At 56.3% G+C, this 18444-nt stretch overlaps 2 protein-coding genes across 11 annotated transcripts; one reads left to right on the top strand and one right to left on the bottom strand.

The window, feature by feature from the left end:
* The first annotated feature begins 38 nt into the window (after positions 1 to 38).
* Positions 39 to 18016, top strand: UNC45A (unc-45 myosin chaperone A). 10 transcript variants are annotated; one of them, XM_072737318.1, is made up of 23 exons: positions 39 to 303; positions 3592 to 3754; positions 3914 to 4124; positions 4622 to 4992; positions 5192 to 5353; positions 5590 to 5626; positions 5924 to 6099; positions 7855 to 7947; positions 8270 to 8437; positions 9716 to 9884; positions 10187 to 10357; positions 11659 to 11830; positions 12407 to 12707; positions 13453 to 13547; positions 13783 to 13924; positions 14293 to 14433; positions 14596 to 14723; positions 14912 to 14978; positions 15395 to 15508; positions 15695 to 15810; positions 16632 to 16749; positions 16850 to 17005; positions 17159 to 18016. In XM_072737318.1, the coding sequence occupies exons 4-23, from the start codon at positions 4987 to 4989 to the stop codon at positions 17438 to 17440; spliced, it is 2814 nt and encodes a 937-aa protein (XP_072593419.1). In that variant the 5' UTR covers positions 39 to 303; positions 3592 to 3754; positions 3914 to 4124; positions 4622 to 4986; the 3' UTR covers positions 17441 to 18016. The 10 variants fall into 10 exon arrangements, with proteins under 10 accessions (XP_072593419.1, XP_072593425.1, XP_072593416.1 ...); XM_072737324.1 differs by having other exon boundaries at positions 5778 to 6099; XM_072737315.1 differs by having other exon boundaries at positions 4622 to 5037.
* Positions 604 to 2263, bottom strand: HDDC3 (HD domain containing 3). The gene is made up of 4 exons (XM_026000798.2): positions 2132 to 2263; positions 1776 to 1831; positions 1423 to 1663; positions 604 to 1096 (listed from the first exon to the last, which is right to left on the bottom strand). Exons 1-4 carry the CDS (start codon positions 2241 to 2243, stop codon positions 966 to 968), a joined length of 540 nt encoding a protein of 179 aa, XP_025856583.1. The 5' UTR covers positions 2244 to 2263; the 3' UTR covers positions 604 to 965.
* Positions 18017 to 18444: the final 428 nt, after the last annotated feature.

Below are 18444 nucleotides of genomic sequence, written 5' to 3'. Positions count from 1 at the left end.
CCAAGGGGCTAATAAGCCTCCGGCGCTCCGGTCACCTGCTGACCCCTGCACACGGACACCACCTAGCGGCTGGCTGCGTCTTCCCGAACCCGCCCACCGCAGGGCTCCGAAGGCGGGGCCGCTCCGGAGCCACTTCCGGAGGCGCCCAGAAGTTCGTGTCACTTAGCAACCGAAGGAACCGCGGAGTGATTGGGCTGAGATGTGGGCTGGGCTGCGAACCGCGGCGAGCTTCCGGAGCGGTCGGGGGTGTGAAGAACTCGCAGTACCCTCTCCGCCCACACCGGCCCTGGTTTCTTGCTGCTGGTAAGCAGGTGGTATTCCTTTCCAAAACGTGTCATGCCGTCCAACTTTCTAATGGAGGAAGACTAGTACCATTTCTTGAGCACCCGTGTGCGGGCTCCGTCTGGGACGTCGCAGAGTCTAACCCTAGTAATTACATAGCCTATCTGACTGATAAGGAAACCAGGGTCAGTGGTGGTGTGGGGGGGGGGGGGCGGGGGGATCCGAGGTCACTGGGGACACGCCATCAGAGGGGCTAGGTATCTCGCCTACCAGTCCCTCCCACACACACACCCGGCAGGCTGGGAAAGGAGCAGCAAGAACTTAAGAGCTTCACCCAAAACACTTTATTTTCCATAATGACTTATGATCTAGTGTTTCCAGAAGCCCAAGTCCCTGAGGGGCCGGAGTTGGCCGGTGCAGAAGAGCAAACAGACCAGAGGTCTGGAGAAAGGGCAGTCGGTGCATGAGGAATGGACGGGCTGCATCTGATTTCCACAATCCAGGGCTCAGCTTAGTAGGCAGAACACATTCAGAGTGAGAAGAAACAGGTGTCCTTTGGCCTCTGAAACCTGGGCTGGAACCAATCAGGGAGGGAGATGGAGAGGCCCCGAAAGGCCAGAGTAGGAATCCTTTCTGGCCAGGGCAAGGTTGGGGTCCCGGCCCCCAATGGCTCCCAGCCCTGCTCAGAGTGTCAGTCCCCGCTCCTTAAACAGCTGCTTTAGAGCCTCCTCCAGCGGCCGGTTTGTTCCCTGGAGCCCCTTCACCACGTGTGCTGCCCACTCGAAGTATTCCTGGACCCGACGTTCAGACCATCCTGGACGAGAATGGACATAACACTGCTCATATGGCACCCAAGATAGCACCGGATTGTACCCACTTCCTGGAGGGCTTGGTGCAGGGCCACCAGAGGAGCTCCTGATGGGATCTGTCCTGAAAACTTCCCTCTTGGCCCCGTTATTGCACTTCTATGGTGTGAAGAACAGAGTGGTCTAGTAGGATTAGTTTGGGGAGTCAACAAGAATGCCCGGGCTCTTTTCCCCCCCCACAGGAACTAACCAACCTGTGCCTCCAGAAGGTGGACATCCCTCCCTTTTCCCTCAGAGCAGGGGCGGGGTGTGTGTGTGTGGGGGGGGGGCGTACCCTCTGGGGTGCAGCGATTCAGATCTCTCAGATTGTACAGCTTGTCTGCCAGCTTCACCAGTTTAGCCGCGGGACTGCTATGGGGTGCCTGCTCCACCTGCAGCCGCTTTCTCTCCAACTTGGGCAGAGTCTTGTCATCCGTTACTTCCTCCACCAAACGTCGCACTTGTGTCCCAAAGTGCAGCTCCACCTCATCCAAGGTGGTGTCTGTGTCCTCCACTGTGTCGTGGAGCAGGGCTGCCTGGGGCACAGGCTTCCACTCAGCCCTGTGGGCCAGCCAAGGAGTGCCCGGGGCTAAGTGGGGCCCCCTGACACCCACCCTAACCTTACGAGTAGAGAACGAGGGGAGTTACCTGTAACACCACAATGTCAGTGATGCCCGCCTCATGGGTCAGGATCCGAGCCACACCTGGCGGGGCAAAGCAGGAAGTCAGACCTCAGGGAGTTCCCGGGCTGCGCGTTGTGGATTTTGCAGAGCCAGATGTGACCTCTCACTAGCCAGATGACCTTTACTCTCTGTGGGTGTCAGCGGTGCAGAGGAACAATCATGCCTGCCGCCCCGGGTTGTTGTGAGGCTTAAACACAACAAGCGCCCGGCACAAAGCCTGGGACAGAGCTGGTGCTCAATGAGACCGAGGCCCTCCGCGTTCCCTTCCTGGTCCCCACCCCCTATACGCCGCTGCGGCTGCTCCAGGGGCGGTGCGCCCACCGATAGGGTGGTTGATGTAGGGGGTCCCTTCGGGGTCCTTCCGCCGCTGCAGTCGGTGCTTGCGAGCCGCGAAGTCCGCAGCCTCCACCAACTGCGCGGCCTCGGAGCCCATCGCGCAGGTGGGGCGAGCGACCGACGTCCCGGAAGCCCAGGCGGAGCGTCCACAGCGCCCCCTCGCGCGCGGAGGCCGGAGTGACCGCGGAGCCTGACAGATTTCTCTGGAGCGGATACCCTGGCGGAGAGAGCAACTGGTGTGGGGAGCTACCTCAGCATCGCAGCCCCTGGAAGGAGGAAGGAGGAAGGAGGAGGAAGACACACAAGCAATAAGACAGTGTTCTCCCAGTGTGCTGGATCCAGGGCTGGAAGACACAGGGGACTATGGTATCCTGGAGGAAGGGCAGTTCACCTAGCCTCCCGGGGTCAAAGACCACCTCTCCCAGGAGGATCCTCTCGTCCTGTAAAAAGACGATCTTCAATGTCAGTCCTCTGAAAATTCTCAAAGTGCTCTAAAAATGTTTTTCCCTGCAGGGATGGGACTGGTTGGTATTGGCATGGGAGCTTCACCTTTGGGCCCAGAAGATCCTGGGGTCTGACCTTCTAGAAATTGAAGCCTACACTAGAAGCCTGCCTGATTGCTTTCAGGTTTAGACTCTCAGGCAGCAGTGATGTTTCTGCAAGAACTGTCTTCTGTGTTCTCAGGTGCTGTGTGTTTTTCTTGTACCGTAAGTGTGCCTGCTTCAGTCCCTAGGCACCTGCTGTGGGACCCCTCAGATGATAACTGTTGTCATGCTGTCCTGGGAGGATGACATTGTCAGATCTCGATGGACTCTAGGATAACACTGAACACTCCTGGCTGGGGGCCTTGGGTCTTCTAGAGAAATTCCTTGTCTCAGCAGATGGCATCTATGAGGCTTAAGGGGTAAGAGAGACCTGGAGACCCCGGAAGAACTTTTCCTGTGAATCGGTTTGCGAAGTATAGTGCTCCCATCAGATTGGTAGCTTTTATGTAGCTGAGGCAGACAAGGGCTCAAGGGGAAAGTCAATGGAAGGACTTGCCCTTGTTTTTCAGCGAGTCTTTGTGGTTGTCATGATGCAGAAGTTAGGGAGGGAAGCTCCAAACGCTGTAACTGAGCTCCCTGGGGCCTGAAATGTAATGACTAGAATTCCCAGGGCTTCCAAAGCAGCCTGGAAATTGAGAGTGGGGAGAGAGAAACATCTCTGGTTCTACATGCTTGTCTCTTCTCCAGGCTAATGGCTCAACTTCTCTAGTCTTCTGAACCTTTTTCCTGTTCAGCTCAGAAAACCTCAGGCAGCTGGGAGACCCAGGCCCCACATTTTCCAACAGAAGACAAAAACTCACTTTTATCTCTCTCTAGAGGTCTGTGACAGAAGCTTTGGGTTTGTGTTAATGGCGCCCAGGAGCCTTGTGGTTTTGATTTTTATTTCCTTACTGTCTGCAGCCATGGATTAGAGAGATGTTGGGGTTCCTGAGACCAGGGCTGAGGTGGAGATGACCTCTCATGGCCTTTCAGAGGAGGCTGGGCCTGTTGCTGACTGGCCTGACAGGAGGGCTGCTGCTCCTCCAGAACTGGGTGACACCTGCTCAGCCGACCTCTCTCTCAGGTATAGTACTCCCCTCTGCCGGCACCCCTCTTCAGGTCCCTTCCTGGGGAGCTGGGGGGGAGGAAGGGAGTTTGCCCTTTTGATGATGGCTGACCCTTTCACTCTCTAGAAGGGTTGGAGTTGGGTGTGGGTAGACCATTCCTGCTTGTCTCCCTCCAGCATTGGCCCACCACCCCCACTTGTGCCAGACCACCTGGGATGCTGATGGCCGCCACTACCCCGGTTTCTTCTGTCCTCGGCTCTCTGACACCCCGGAGGAAGCCTACTGCTGCCACCTGCAGGCTGCAGGGGGCTACTGCTGCACCCGGGCTGAATTTGAGGCCTTGTACCAGGTCAACCTGTCCGCCCTTCCGTCCCCACCCATTCTCAGGTGAGAACTCGAAGCCCCAGACCCCCTGTGACACTGACAGGTGTTCCAGCATCTGGAACTCTGTTTTTTAAATTCTGGGGCGGGAGGCATGTAGCGTACAGACTGGTGGAGGGGCCGGCCTCAAATAGAAAGTCGCGTGAATACATAATTACAAACAGTTGCGTGAAGGGAAAGTCAGGGGGCTGTGTTGGCAGGTAACAGGGAGCCACAGCATGCTCTGTGGGGATGGGGTGGGGTGGGACAGATGACAAACTGCGAGGATCTTGTAGTCCATGGATTACACCCATCATGATCGGGGTTTTCAAAACTGAATCTGTGTATGGATGGCTCCACGGCACCTGTGAGCCTCCTGAATTTCTATTTGCTAACCCTGTATTTATCCGGGGAGAGGGGTGTCCCGAGGTTCTTCCGGACTCTCAGAGGCTCTGTAAACCAACAGCCGCAGCAGCGAGCATGCGGCTGGGACCAGCACCCTGAGACTGTCCCCTCTCCTACAGGGGCAGGGGCCCGCTCCTCGCCCTGAGCCTCTATACCGTGCTGCTCGTGGCCCTGATGACCGCCGACCTCGTGCACTTCTGCTGCGGTCGGGGCGCCGGCCGGCCGCGCTCGGCGTCCTCCGCCGCGCGCCCCCTGCAGGTCCCTGTGGGAACGGACTAGGCGCGCTCACTGCAGGTCTGTGCCGCGAACCGGAGCCCCGCCCACCGGCGCCCCGCCCACCGGCCCCTCTCGCCTTTGCCCCGCCCCTTCTTTGCCTCCGCCTCTGACGCGGGCCGGGGCGGGGCAGCCGACGCCGGATTCCTGAGCTTCGTCCCGCTCCGCCCCAGAGACTGCGCCTGCGCGCGCCGTGGACTCCCGCCCCGCAATGACTGTGAGTGGTCCAGGCGCCCCCGTGCCCCGGCCGGCAGCCCCCGGGGTGCGTACCCATCCTCCCGTCCCATCTCCGCTTCCCGCCTGCTCTGACCATTCCCCGGCTCCATGGGACTTGCCCCTGACCCCCGGCTCCTCTCCCCCAGCTCCCCGGCCCTGGCCTGAGCCCACCCCCACATTTCCACCCGTTCCCTCCACAGGCCAGTGCGGTGGAGCAGTTGCGCAAGGAGGGCAACGAGCTGTTCAAATGCGGAGACTACGAGGGCGCCCTGACGGTCTACACTCAGGCCCTGGGTCTGGGCGCGACGCCCCAGGACCAGGCCATTCTGCACCGAAACCGGGCCGCCTGCCACCTCAAGCTGGTGAGGGAGCCGGCTGCTCTGCCTGTCCCCTGCCCGGGCCCAGTTTGCCCGTCTCGCTGCTGCTTGGGCCCCGGCTGGGCCATTCACCTTCCCAGGCCACCGACACTTTTCTGACGTCTTGTAGGCCTCGCGGTGGTGGGAAAAAGAGTGGCTCCTGAGAGCAGCCCTGCTGCCCAGCTAATGCCCTGAAAAGGAAAGGACCAGCCTCTCAAGCTCCTTTTTTCCTTTTCTTACAGGAAGATTACGACAAAGCAGAAACCGAGGCATCCAAAGGTAGGGGACTGGTGGACCGGGAGGCGTGGGGCTTCTAGTGGTGGGTGAGGACTGCGGGACCTCTGCACCTTCACATTCTCCTTTCCCTGTGGCCCTTAAAACACCTCTGCCTGCTTTCTTTCCCACTTCTTGGGCGTTTCCTTCTCTGCAGCTACCCTCACCTTTTCTGAGGCTGGAATACTGAGCCCCACATCTGTCCCCCCTCCTTGCTTGGGCCCTCGAGACCTTTCCCTACTACTGCTCTTGCCTGAAGACGGTGGCCTCATGGGTGCTGACAGAGCTCCCATTTGTGCTCAGCCATTGAAAAGGACGGAGGGGACGTCAAAGCACTTTACCGGCGCAGCCAAGCCCTAGAGAAGTTGGGCCGCCTTGACCAGGCTGTCCTTGACCTGCAGAGATGTGTGAGCCTGGAGCCCAAGAACAAAGTTTTCCAGGAGGCCCTGAGGAACATTGGGGGCCAGATTCAGGAGAAGGTATGTGAATGACCGAGAGAGAGAGAGAGAGAGAGAGAGAGAGAGAGAGGCATTGACGGGTGATAGAGGAACACTGGTATATGGATTTGGGCAAAGGGTGTAAACGCAGGAGTTACTGATGGCACACAAGCCTATGGAATGATGCTAAGCCTTGCTGGTAGTTAGGGAGAAGCAAATGAAAATAATAGCAAGATGGTTCGTTTGGCAAACTTTTCAAGTTTGCACACTTTGCCAAAAGTAGGGAGCCAGATGCTTAAGTGGTGGGCTCGATTGTGACTGCTGGAGTTGGCATATATTGGTACAGCTTCTCCAGGGAGTACTTTAATGTATCTCTTAAAATTTTAAATGAGCGTGTCCTGTGAATCCAGTACGTTTACTTCTTGCTATCTCTCCTGGAGAAGCCTTGCTCATGTACACAAGCAGGTGTGTGTATGTTTATTTCAGCCTTGTTGTAATAAAAAGTTGGAACTTGTTTGACTGCCCAGCAATAGGAGAATGGCCAAATAAATGAGGTGCTACCTTTGCTGTAGACTCCTATGTTGTAGTTACTGAGAATAGGTAGATACATGTGTACAGATGCAGAGAGAGAATAGTCCTTAAATGAAAAAAAAAAAGCCAAGTATGCTGTAATACATATAGCAGGATAGCATTAATGTTGAAATAACCCGAGTACATCCTCAGAACAGTACCACGTTTCTTCTGTGGACCCACTTGGGTGTGTAAATATGAAGAAAGATACTTTCAAAGATACAGCATCAAAATGGTAACAGTGTGACCCCTGGGGAAAGGAGTGGGATTGATAGTTTTTCAAAGAGGTTTTGCTTCATCTCTTAACTTCATGTTATAGACAGAGACATTGTTCATCTCTTAACTTTGTATTATAGAAAGAGACATTGTTTGCATAGTGCATATATTTAAAAGTTACTTTAGGAGGAAAGAAAGTAAAGCCCATCCTGAACCACAGCCGAGCTTGAATTAAGCAGATCACATGATGTTACAATGCTTGCACAGTGAAAGCAGGTAGTAGGATGGGAAACACCTAACTGAAAGGTTGAAAGCCAGGAAAGCAAATCGTTTCCTCTCCATGCTAGCTCAGTGTGATCAGCAGGAGCTACCTAGAGCCCTGGGTTGAGAAGGCTTAGGAAGCAAGTTGGTGGGCCTAGCAGAATGTTGCATGCATGACTGATTTGTCATGGATGCAATGGGGGAAGCAGGGAGTTGGCACTTGTGCTGGGTATGTGCCCATGGGTATATGCCCTGGACACTGGGGAGGGAGAGGGCCTAGGACAATCTTGCTCAATCAGATGATTTTTTAAAAGTTGTCAGAAAGAGAATTCTGGAGCTCCAGGTGGCATTAGGAACTACCCCATGAGTTGCTGGCTCTTTTGCTGCAGGTGTCAATGCTTGGTTGAGTGCCATTGGCAGAGCACCCGTGCTGCCACAACATAGATGGTGCTGCTGGGAGGGGGTAGCCCCATGGCTAACAGGGTGCCTTCTCTTCTGACTGGCACTACCCCTGCTGCCCAAGCAGGAAGTAGTTCTGAAAGGAAAACAGCCCCAGGAAGTTTGGGTGAAGCTGCCAGGCGAGTCTCTTCCTGCCCAGGGTAGCGTGGTGTGAGCCCAAAGCCCAGATTTCCTAGCTGTGCCTCTCAGAGACAGGAGCAAGGCCCTAGGAGGAGCAGAAGAGAGCAAATAAGTATGTGCTGCCTATGGCTGAAAGAGCAACCTCTTCCATGCCTTGCTGGTTTTTCATAGGTGCGATACATGTCCTCAACGGATGCCAAAGTGGAACAGATGTTTCAGATACTGTTGGACCCACAAGAGAAAGGCACTGAGAAGAAACAAAAGGTACAGGTCTGGACAGAGTGAGTCGGGGGGCAGAACCCCCACCGCAGCTCGCTCTGAGGTGGCTGTCCCAGTGACCTGGCATTGGCCCGCGAGCCTCTCAGCAGCAGCTGCCCATAGCCTGAACGAGAACTTACAGGGCCTGGGGCCTGCGTGTGTCCTTTTATGTACTTACTGGAGGAAACCGAAGTTCAGAGAAGTTAAATTTATGGCCAAGGTCACTCAGCTGCCAGATGGAAGCAATGAGGTCCAGAGCTCAGAGGCGCTGCTTGCCCTGGCCTGTGCTGTGTGCTGTATCCACATCATAGGGCACTTCCTTTGATAGGCTTCCCAGAACCTGGTGGTGCTGGCCCGGGAGGATGCTGGGGCTGAGAAGATCTTCCGGAGCAATGGGGTTCAGCTCTTGCAACGCCTGCTGGACACTGGGGAGGCTGACCTGATGCTGGCAGCTCTGCGCACCCTGGTCGGCATTTGCTCCGAGCACCAGTCCCGAGTAGGTGGGGCAGAGGGTCTGCTTACTACCTCCGTCCATCCCTCCATCCTCCCTTCTACCCACCCTCCCCCGCCATGTTCCCAGAAAAACCAAAGGCAGAGCATAGGAGACATGTAACGAGAGAAGAAAACCTAAAATGGCTCAAAAACACCCCAACATGATTTTGGGATGTATTGGGACCTATAAAAAGCAAAAGCAGCCCACTGACACCTTAAGCCCTTGCTTTAGGTAAAGTAGGCTGGAGCCAGGCTTTCCTGGAGCTGCCTCAGACACACCTCATTTGGACTCCCTCATTGTCTATACAGTAAAAAACAAGTTGTTGCAAGGGAAAGGGCCCCTGTCATTCCCTAACCATCAAACTGGTATATCCCCTGCAGGGGTGTCCTCCAGCCAGTGATGTGGTCAGGGATGTCACCCACAGCATCTGTACTGTTGAGACAGGACCAGATATATGGGGCTTGGCCCCAAACTGGCTCTTAGCACAGACGGGGCATATCCACCACCGACTTTTGGCACAAGAACAGTCCTTCCCTGGCAAAGTCTGGGCCCTAGCTCTTGCCTGAGCTGGCTGGATTCAGGCGATAGGGACTCAACCCTTGGTTCCTTTTGGAGGTGCCCATGATTCCTAGATCAGGGATGGAGCCGTGGGATATTCTGTGAAAGCTCTTGAGGCCAAACTCAGGCTCTCTTTCTGGGTCTCCCAGGACTGAGAATGATAAAGCCATGTGACTTCCCTCCACCTTCTTCAGCCTTCCTGCCTATCCCAGTGTGAGCCTCTGGGATATCCGGCTTCAAAATGGGGTAGAGAGGCCTTGTTGTTCCATGCTTGTCCCCATCCCTAAACTGCAGACAGAATCTCAGGGTGGGCATTGGAAAGGAACTGGGTGTCCTTGGACCTGTAGCCACGGAACTTGTCCAGGCTTCAGTGGCCCCTTGCTGGGGGAACATGAACCAAAGCAGCTGCTCCCAGGGCCACAGTGCTCCTGTGCTCCTTGTCTCCTCTGACTGGAGCTGAGGGGAGGTAGTGGTGGATTCCTGTGGAACGTTTCTTTTTTTTTTTATTTTTTTGGAACGTTTCTTTAAGAGGCGTTTGCCACAAAATAATCCTAGCGTTACCCCGGGTCACACCCTCAGCCAGGCCCTCTTTGATTCCACTTGGAGCTGGTCCTTCCACCCAAATGTATTCTCCCCTTCTGGCCATACTCACAACCCATGGTTAGGGATCTCTGTGGCTGCCCTCTGCCAACTGGAGACTCTGTCCCCATTTCTCCCATCCAGACAGTGGCAACCCTGAGTGTGCTGGGAACTCGGCGTGTGGTCTCTATCCTGGGTGTGGAAAACCAAGCAGTGTCTCTGGCTGCCTGCCACCTGCTGCAGGTTATATTTGATGCCCTCAAGGAAGGCGTCAAGAAAGGCTTCAGAGGCAAAGAAGGCGCCATCATCGTAGGTGAGTAGAAGCACTCACTGTAGTCCTTTGGCTGTTGTGGTCGTAGAGGGTAAGGGGCCGAGCCAGTTGACCCAGCTCTTTGGGGACCAGACTTGCCGCCACAGGTTGTTCAGGAATATGGCTTGGTGACAGTATTTTACTCTAGATTCGAAGCAGCCAGGGTACCTACAGGGAAGGCTGGAGTCCAGCCCAGAGCCCAGGATGCAAGTCTCCCCATCCTGTGTCTCCCTGGGCTATTGGGAAAGTTCAGGGGAGGTTGGGCTGAGCCACTGTGGGGCTTATTAATGTTTTCTTGTTGCCAGATCCTGCCCGGGAGCTAAAGATCCTTATCAGCAACCTCTTGGAGCTACTGACTGAGGTGGGGGTCTCTGGCCAAGGCCGTGACAATGCTCTGACCCTCCTGATTAAAGCAGTGCCCCGAAAGTCTCCTAAGGACCCCAACAATAGCCTCACCCTCTGGGTCATTGACCAAGGTAGGTGATCAGTTTTAAAGGTGGAGAAGGAGGCTGAGCGTATCTGTTACATCTTGCTTGGGTGACTGTACCTAGCTGTGTGTCTGCCCTGCAGTGCACCCTGCGGCCTGCATTATATCTGTAGGGACACAGAGTTAAGACCCCTGAGCCGGGAGCTTGTGCATATCCTTGTGCATTGGGGAGGCCTGCAACCACCGGGAAGGCTGGATCAGCTTTCTGTATCTGAAGTGGTTTTCAGTGAGCGTGCATTAGTTCTGTACTCCGAGAAAAATACTGAAAAGTTTACTATATAAATTCACACTTCTTGGGACGCCTGGCTGGCTCAGTCAGTGGAACATGCAACTCTTTTTCTTTCTTTTTTTTTTTTAATTTTATTTAAAGATTTTATTTATTTATTCATGAGAGACACAGAGACAGAGAGAGAGAGAGGCAGAGACACAGGCAGAGGGAGAAGCAGGCTCCATGCAGGGAGCCCGACGTGGAACTCCATCCCCGGTCTCCAGGATTAGACCCTGGGCTGAAGGCGGGCGCTAAACCGCTGAGCCACCCGGGCTGCCCCCCCGCTTTTTTTTTAAAGATTTATTTATTACTTGAGAGAGTGAGAGTGTATGCCCACATGTGCATGGGGTGTGGGGTAGGACCAGAGGGAGAGGGAGAGAGAATCTCAAGCTGACTTCCTGCTGAGCATGTTGCAAGGCTCCGTATCATGACCCTGAGATCATGACCTGAGCCAAAATCAAGAGTTGGCCACTTAACCAATTGTGCCACACATGCACCCCTGGAACATGTGATTCTTGATCCGTGGGATTGTGAGTTCAAGCCCTGCATTGGGCAGAGTACTTAAAAAAAAAAAAGTATTAAATATATACATATATGCACACACACATATATACTAATCAGTTCACACTTCTCTTTGCCCTTAAAAGATAAATAGAGAAAGTTTGGCCAAGTCCCCCCTCTGTGAGCACACTTATTGGGTGCTTATATTTTGGCATCCCCATAATGCTGTGAAACGTGGGTGTTATTCCCACCTTCAGTTTCACACATGAGGAACCTCAAAGCTCCAGAGCATCTGGCCGCTCCGGCAGAGCCAGTGTGCGGCCTCATTTCTGGGCCCTTCCCTGATGCCACTGTTGTCCCTGGAGGCAGGGGATCAGCCAACCAGGCTCTTGGAACTGCCCTGCACGCAATTATCCATGCCGGTACCCTTGTTCCAGGTGACCATGTGTCCGTGCCCTCCTCCCAGGGAACCTCCTCCTGCTGCCTGTGGGGTTGGAACTGACATCCTGCTGTCTTTTCAGGCCTGAAAAAGATTCTGGAGGTGGGGGGCTCTGTGCAGGAGCCCCCTGGGGAGCTTGCAGTGACCGCGAACAGCCGCATGAGTGCCTCCGTGCTCCTCAACAAGCTTTTTGATGACCTGAAGTGTGATGCCGAGAGGGAGAATTTCCACCGACTCTGTGAAAACTATATCAAGTAAGGGCGTTGGCCCCACGGCCCACTGCCAGGGGCACCGACTGAGGCTCCCACTCCTCAGGGAGGGACAGTAGTGAAAGGTTTGCAGGCAGGCCTCACAGAGACCAGCGTGGTCCCAAGGCCCACTTCTTTTTGCAGAGTAGCCTCCCCAGGGATGCTTATTCTTAGATTGCTCTACAACACTACAAATGTCCTCAAGCATGTGCTGTGTATACCGAGCACTTTGTGTATTTGTTCTGACCCTGTGTGATAGTCCTGCCCTTTAGGAGCTTACGGCTGATGACAAATCATGAAATAAGCAGAGCAATTACAGATCTTCATATATACAGGAAAGGAAATGAATGGTGGTGTGAATGAGAGTAACCTATGTCAGACATGTGATCAGGGGAGGCCCGGAAACCTAGAGAGAAGATGGGCAAACAGTGCCAAAGGGAATGTCCCAGGGGCCCCAGCAGCAGCTTTCCTTGCTGTTCCTTCCCAAGGAGCACAACTGCCTGGCCAGTGGATAGGAAGGGAGGGAAGAAGGGTCCCTTTCTGCTGGCTGTGCTGTGACAGCTGTCACTCTGTGCCCCCCAGGAGCTGGTTTGAGGGCCACGGGCTGGCAGGGAAGCTGCGGGCCATCCAGACGGTGTCCTGCCTCCTGCAGGGCCCTTGTGAAGCTGGCAACCGGGCCCTGGAGCTGAGTGGCGTCATGGAGAGCGTGATCGCTCTGTGTGCCTCTGAGCAGGAGGAGGAGCAGCTAGTGGCTGTGGAGGCCCTCATCCATGCAGCCGGCAAGGCCAAGCGGGCCTCATTTATCACCGCCAACGGCGTGTCGCTGCTAAAGGACCTGTACAAGCGCAGCGAGAAAGACAGCATCCGAATACGAGCGCTGGTGGTGAGCAGGGCAGGCCCAGGCCAGGCGGGCCACCAGGCAGGGGTGTTATTGGGTGGCTGGTATCCTAGGCTGTGGCTCCAACACACGCTGGTGAGAATATGAGGTATTCAGGGCCTTGTCAAGGCCAGAGGCATGAGCCCACAGGGTCGTGGACAAGTCAGGGAGATGGGCTTGTCCAGAGAGTCCCCCCGAGAGTGTGGGGCAGCACATGCTGCCTCTACCAGAGGTGGTGGGAGAAGCTCCAGGAGGAGGAGGGCTGGGCCAGGCTAGTTGGCCCAGCTGCTCCAGGCGGCCAGGTGCTAGAGCTTTGGGCCCCGGTTGGCCTCCGTGAGCCTGTTGCAGCCACACACCTTGGAAAGGCTGGTCCTCCTCCTTGGGGGGCTTAGTCCTGGGCTCCTCCTAGAAGGATCTTGCCTTGCCTGAGGCACGTGTCTCCTCCCCACACACGTCTTAGCTGTCTTAGCTTTATACACACCTGTAAAGAGCTCTTTGTATGACATGAAAAGGAACAGAGCAAATCCCAGTGCAGGTCTGGAAGGGTTGGGGTCCAGGATCACCCAGTCTCCCCCAGAGGTGTGTCACATGGTCACCCCGATTGTGCTCTAGGTGGGAACCTGGTAGGGCCATGCATGGCCACCAGAGGGCCCAGCAGAATGTTGGGGAGAGAGCCCATACCAGGTATAGAGAAGCCCAGCTCTGCCTTTATCCCTCCAGACCCATGGCTGGTTCTCACCTCTTTTTCCAGGGCCTGTGTAAGCTTGGCTCGGCTGGAGGGACAGACTTCAGCATGAAGCAGTTTGCTGAAGGCTCTACTCTCAAACTGGCCAAGCAGTGTCGAAAGTGAGTTATTTGGTGTTGCCGTGGCTGCCCACCTGTCAGCTGGGCCTCCAGAGGAGGTCTGGGTGGAGGATGGGGCCTCCTCGCCACCCTGATTTCCCCCAGGTGGGCCCTCCTGGATCCTGCCATGTGAACTGCTGCGTGTGTGGAGGGAATGCCTAAGCCTGTGGCGTTTTCTCCCCCGTGCCCCCCCCCCCCCCGAGTTTTGATGGTTGTCTCCTACCCTCCATGTCCCCAGGTGGCTATGCAATGACCAGATTGACACAGGCACACGGCGCTGGGCAGTGGAGGGCCTGGCCTACCTCACCTTCGACGCGGATGTGAAGGAAGAGTTTGTGGAGGATGAGGCCGCCCTGAAGGCTTTGTTCCAGCTCAGCAGGGTAGCCCTGTGGGTTGCTGTCATCATCGGGGAATAGTCTAGGATTAGAATGTACCAGACTTTTTTGGCAGGTCTCGGGCAATGACTCCATGGCCCCCAGGCAGGAGGGCTAGCAGCCCACATGGCCGCTCTGTGGCAGGGGCCTCTAGGGCGATAGTAGCAGCATCGGGCAGAACAGCATCTTGGAGGAATCAGGGAGGTCGGGTGGTGAGCTCCCAGGGTCTGGGGCCAGGGGGTGCTGGGAGCTTGCCACATCCATCCTGGTGCCCAGCTGGTTCCAAAGAGGGCAGAGTGGGAGGCCTGGGCAGCACATGTCCCACACTGCTCTGCCCCCGGCTGACCCCTTTACTGCCCCTCTGCACCCTGCAGTCTGAGGAGAGATCAGTGCTCTTTGCTGTGGCCTCGGCGCTCGTGAATTGCACCAACAGCTACGATTATGAGGAGCCGGACCCCAAGATGGTGGAGCTGGCCAAGTACGCCAAGCAGCATGTGCCTGAGCAGCATCCCAAGGTGAGGAAGCCTCCAAGAGGGCATGGGGGCCTCTGTGGCTTTCAGACCCCTGACCTAGGGCATCTGCAGCAGCCTCCTGTCCATCAGTTTGTGCCATGAGGAGGGTCCCCCTTTTCCTGTCTGGTCAGCCAGGGCCGCTCTGCTAAGCTGCCTCCTTCCCAGGACAAACCGGGTTTCGTGCGGGCTCGAGTGAAGAAGCTGCTGGCGGCAGGCGTGGTGTCAGCCATGACATGCATGGTGAAGACCGAGAGCCCCGTGCTAACCAATTCCTGCCGGGAGCTGCTCTCTAGGTGAGCCTGCCTCAGCACAGCCAGACCTTCTCTAACCCTGAAGGCTTGAGGCTGCTGAGGTAACTGCAGAGGGGACTGTCCTGTGGCTCTGGGCCTCTTGGAGCTGGGGGGCCACCTACGTAGCTGCTAGTGGTCTCTGAGTCCAGACACAGGGTATCTGCATGCCCACCTGCACCCTCTCCCTGCAGGGTCTTCCTGGCTTTGGTGGACGAGGTAGAGGACCGTGGCACTGTGGTGGCTCAAGGTGGGGGTAAGGTAAGCTGGCTTACAGACTCCCTCCTGATGGGCTATAAAGGTGACTCAGTGGCTGTTACACTGGCGGTGAGGCCGGAAAACAGCAGGAGGGCCCTGCAGAACTGTTCCTGCTGAATGAGTGATGCTAACGGGGGCGGGTTTGTGTCCAGCAAGATCCTAAGTCTCCTTTCTCCCGTATCACTGACCTGCGTGGCCCAGGGCCCAGCACAAGCCACGGCTGGTCCCTAGTAAGTGTTTCCAGAAGAGTTTGAGCAGCTTGAGGATAGGCCTGGGAGAGAGGAAGAGAGTCTGGGCAGAGAGTGTCGTCAGGCCTTGGGGAGGAGAGAGGTGAGAATGCCACTGTCAGGACTCAGGGACTGGTGGTTTGAGCCTCACCCTCTAGGACTACATCAGGCACTGACGGCTTGTCCCCACAGGCTCTGCTCCCGCTGGCCCTGGAAGGCACTGACGTGGGGCAAACGAAGGCAGCCCAGGCTCTTGCCAAGCTCACCATCACTTCCAACCCAGAGATGACTTTTCCTGGTGAGCGGGTACGTGTCCTGCTGCCCCAGCCCTGGCCTCTCCATCCCTCTGACATGTGCTGGTGGCTCCTTCTTGGGACTGACAGGAAGTGGCTTTGCTGAGCCCTTGGGTGGGGAGAGGGTGACTTCTCAATTTGGGTTGGCAGGGCTCGGGGGGGCTGGGGTGAGGAGCCCTGACAGGCGGGTGTATTACAGATCTATGAGGTGGTCCGGCCTCTCGTCTCCCTGCTGCACCTCAACTGCTCAGGCCTGCAGAACTTCGAGGCACTCATGGCTCTCACGAACCTGGCGGGGATCAGCGAGAGGCTCCGGTGAGGTCCCTGAGGACACAAGACCAGGGCAGCAAGGGCATGAGGGTTTAGATCATCATCCTCAGGACAGCACTTTACAGTGTGAAGATCACCCTTTGGTCCCTGCTTGATTTGAGGCTCACAGGGATTTCCCTGTGTCCCGGAGCCGGGGAGACAGCCCGGGACATTGGACTTGTACTGCAGTCCACAGCAGGCAGGCTTGGGATGCTGACAGTACAAGCCTTGGAGTCAGACCTCCTGGCTTTAGACCCTAACTTCACTGGTTGCTAGTGTGTAACTGCAAACAGGTGCTGCTCTGTACCTCAGTTTCCCCTCTGTGGATCGGATGGGTATCATACCTTCTTCAGGAGTGGTAGTGAGTGTTAAATGAGAAAATACATGCAGAAGCACCAAGTACATGGCACCAGGCTCCCAGGAGTGTGTCCAAGTGCCCATAGTGACACTGGGCTCTTTATCCATTTGGCCTTGGTTTCTTATTTGCAAAGTAGTCAGAGTAAGTGGACCTGTACCTTCGTCGTAGGGCTGTGATGATTAAGGTAGACAGTGCCAAGTCCTGTGTCAAGAGTAAGTGCTTCAAAGTTACATGTTAGCATCACTGTCACCTGCCCTCCCGGTCCCCAAACTCCTACCCTAGAGCATTTCCCACCGTCCCGTGCTATCTCCTAGGCCTGCTGCAAACTGCTGTACTTCTTACCTGGTGCTGGAGGGTCTTTGGTTGCCGCCAGAGGGCTCCTTGACCCGGGGCTCGTTTGTGTGGGGATGCAGGGTGGGGGGTGGACGCAGGAGCTCTGAGGTGCTGCCTTTCCACCCTGGCCCTGCAGGCAGAAGATCCTGAAGGAGAAGGCTGTGCCAATGATTGAGGGCTATATGTTCGAGGAGCACGAGATGATCCGCCGGGCAGCCACAGAGTGCATGTGTAACCTAGCTATGAGCAAGGAGGTGAGGGCAAGTGGTCGTGATGGGCAGGCGCGCAGAAGTACCTGTGCCCCGCCCGGCTGTGCCACAGCTCACCCAGTCCCCTCCCCTCATCTGGCCACAGGTACAGGACCTCTTTGAAGCCAAGGGCAACGACCGGCTGAAGCTGCTGGTGCTGTACAGCGGAGAGGATGATGAGCTGCTGCGGCGGGCGGCTGCTGGGGGCCTGGCCATGCTCACCTCCATGCGGCCCTCACTCTGCAGCCGCATCCCCGAAGTGGTCAGTGCCTTTTCTTGGTGGAGGAGGGGACATGGCCCGGGAACTCCCTGCACAGTGGCGGCTGGGGGGTGGGAGCATCCCAGGGCACACGAGTGTGTTCCTGCCAGGTCTGAGCCTGCTGTTCAGTGGTGACACTGCTCTGTTAACCCACAGACTACACACTGGCTGGAAATCCTGCAAGGCTTGCTTCTCAGCCCCAACCAGGAGCTGCAACACCGGGGCGCCGTGGTGGCACTGAACATGGTGGAGGCCTCCAAGGAAATCGCCGGCACCCTCATGGAGAGCGAGGTGCTGGAGATCCTGTCAGTGCTGGCTAAGGGCAAGGAGAGCCCTGTCACAAGAGCTGCTGTGGCTTGCCTGGCGAAAGCGGTGGAATACGGGCTCATCAAACCCAACCAGGACGGAGAGGGAGGGGCTGCCTCATGCACACGCTAGCAAGAGGAGTGAGGAGGACTTAAACAGCTTCGGCTACCAGGCACTGGGCTGCTGAACACTGGCCTCTCCCCTGTAGCTGCCCCTCAGTGTCCTCTGCCGAACCCGGGACCATGGTCAGTCACGGCCCTGCTCTGCCAGCACTGCCTCAGCCTCACACAGCAGGACCCCCTCCTGTACCACCATAGACAGCTGGGAACCGGGAAGGTGCATCCTAATGTCCCTGTGCATTCCCAGCATTGGGAAGGGCCCGTCACGCACTCTCACCAGCTATAGGAGCTTCGCCTAAGCCTGTGAGCAGGACTGCACTGATGTGGAAATAAAGTATGTGGAACTCAGATGTGCACCCCGTCCCTAGGCAGGAGCATTTCCCACGGTCCCGTGCTCTGGAGCAGGAGCCGGGCCTGAGTGCACAGCAGAGCTATACAGCACAGCACAGCCACCTCTACGGAAGGAATCCAATGGATTCCTCACCCTGGGGCCTGCTGAGTGCTTTGACTTCTGTTGGAGGATCAGGGGTAAACCTAGGAAGCTAATAATCTATTCAGTCGCATGGGAATAAATGGGTTTGGACTCCTAGATGCTGGTTCGTCTTTTTTTTTTTAAGATTTTATTTGGGAGAGCGAGCACAAGCAGGGGCACTGGCAGAGGGAGAGAGTAGCAGGCTCCCCGCCCGTCAGGGAGCTGGATGCGGGGCTTGATATCCGGGCCTGGGGTCATGACCTGGGCGGAAAGCCGGCTCCCAAGGGGCTGGGCCTCCCCGGCGCCCCTACTTTCATCTTCATATTGAGAGTTCCCAGTGGCTCCACTCAGGCGGTGCCCTGCGTTTGAGGCTGGTATGCCAGGGCTTACTCTTCCCTCACGGAAAGACCCGTAGCGCAGCCAGGCGAGAGCGCGAGCTCCCCCACCGCCCGGGGGCGGAGCCGAGAGGCCGGCTTACGCTCGCCGAGCCCAGGTCGAAGTTCATTGGCTCGCGGGCACGCGTGACAGGTCCCGAGCCAATGGGA

This window comes from Vulpes vulpes, chromosome 14, assembly GCF_048418805.1.
Source record: "Vulpes vulpes isolate BD-2025 chromosome 14, VulVul3, whole genome shotgun sequence".
NCBI lineage: Eukaryota > Metazoa > Chordata > Mammalia > Carnivora > Canidae > Vulpes > Vulpes vulpes.
Note: the sequence above shows the minus strand (reverse complement) of the source record. Positions and strands in the feature narration are given on the sequence as shown.

Excerpts from the sequence above, each read along its gene's own strand:
- HDDC3 (XM_026000798.2), bottom strand. The coding sequence starts at position 2,243 with ATGGGCTCCGAGGCCGCGCAGTTGGTGGAGGCTGCGGACTTCGCGGCT. Across the intron at positions 1,664-1,775 it reads CTGACATTGTGGTGTTACAG|GCAGCCCTGCTCCACGACAC; the intron begins GTAACTCCCCTC and ends CCTGTGCCCCAG. Across the intron at positions 1,097-1,422 it reads GAATCGCTGCACCCCAGAGG|GATGGTCTGAACGTCGGGTC; the intron begins GTACGCCCCCCC and ends ATTCTCGTCCAG.
- UNC45A (XM_072737315.1), top strand. The coding sequence starts at position 4,987 with ATGACTGTGAGTGGTCCAGGCGCCCCCGTGCCCCGGCCGGCAGCCCCC. Across the intron at positions 7,948-8,269 it reads GCACTGAGAAGAAACAAAAG|GCTTCCCAGAACCTGGTGGT; the intron begins GTACAGGTCTGG and ends TTCCTTTGATAG. Across the intron at positions 14,724-14,911 it reads TGCCGGGAGCTGCTCTCTAG|GGTCTTCCTGGCTTTGGTGG; the intron begins GTGAGCCTGCCT and ends CTCTCCCTGCAG.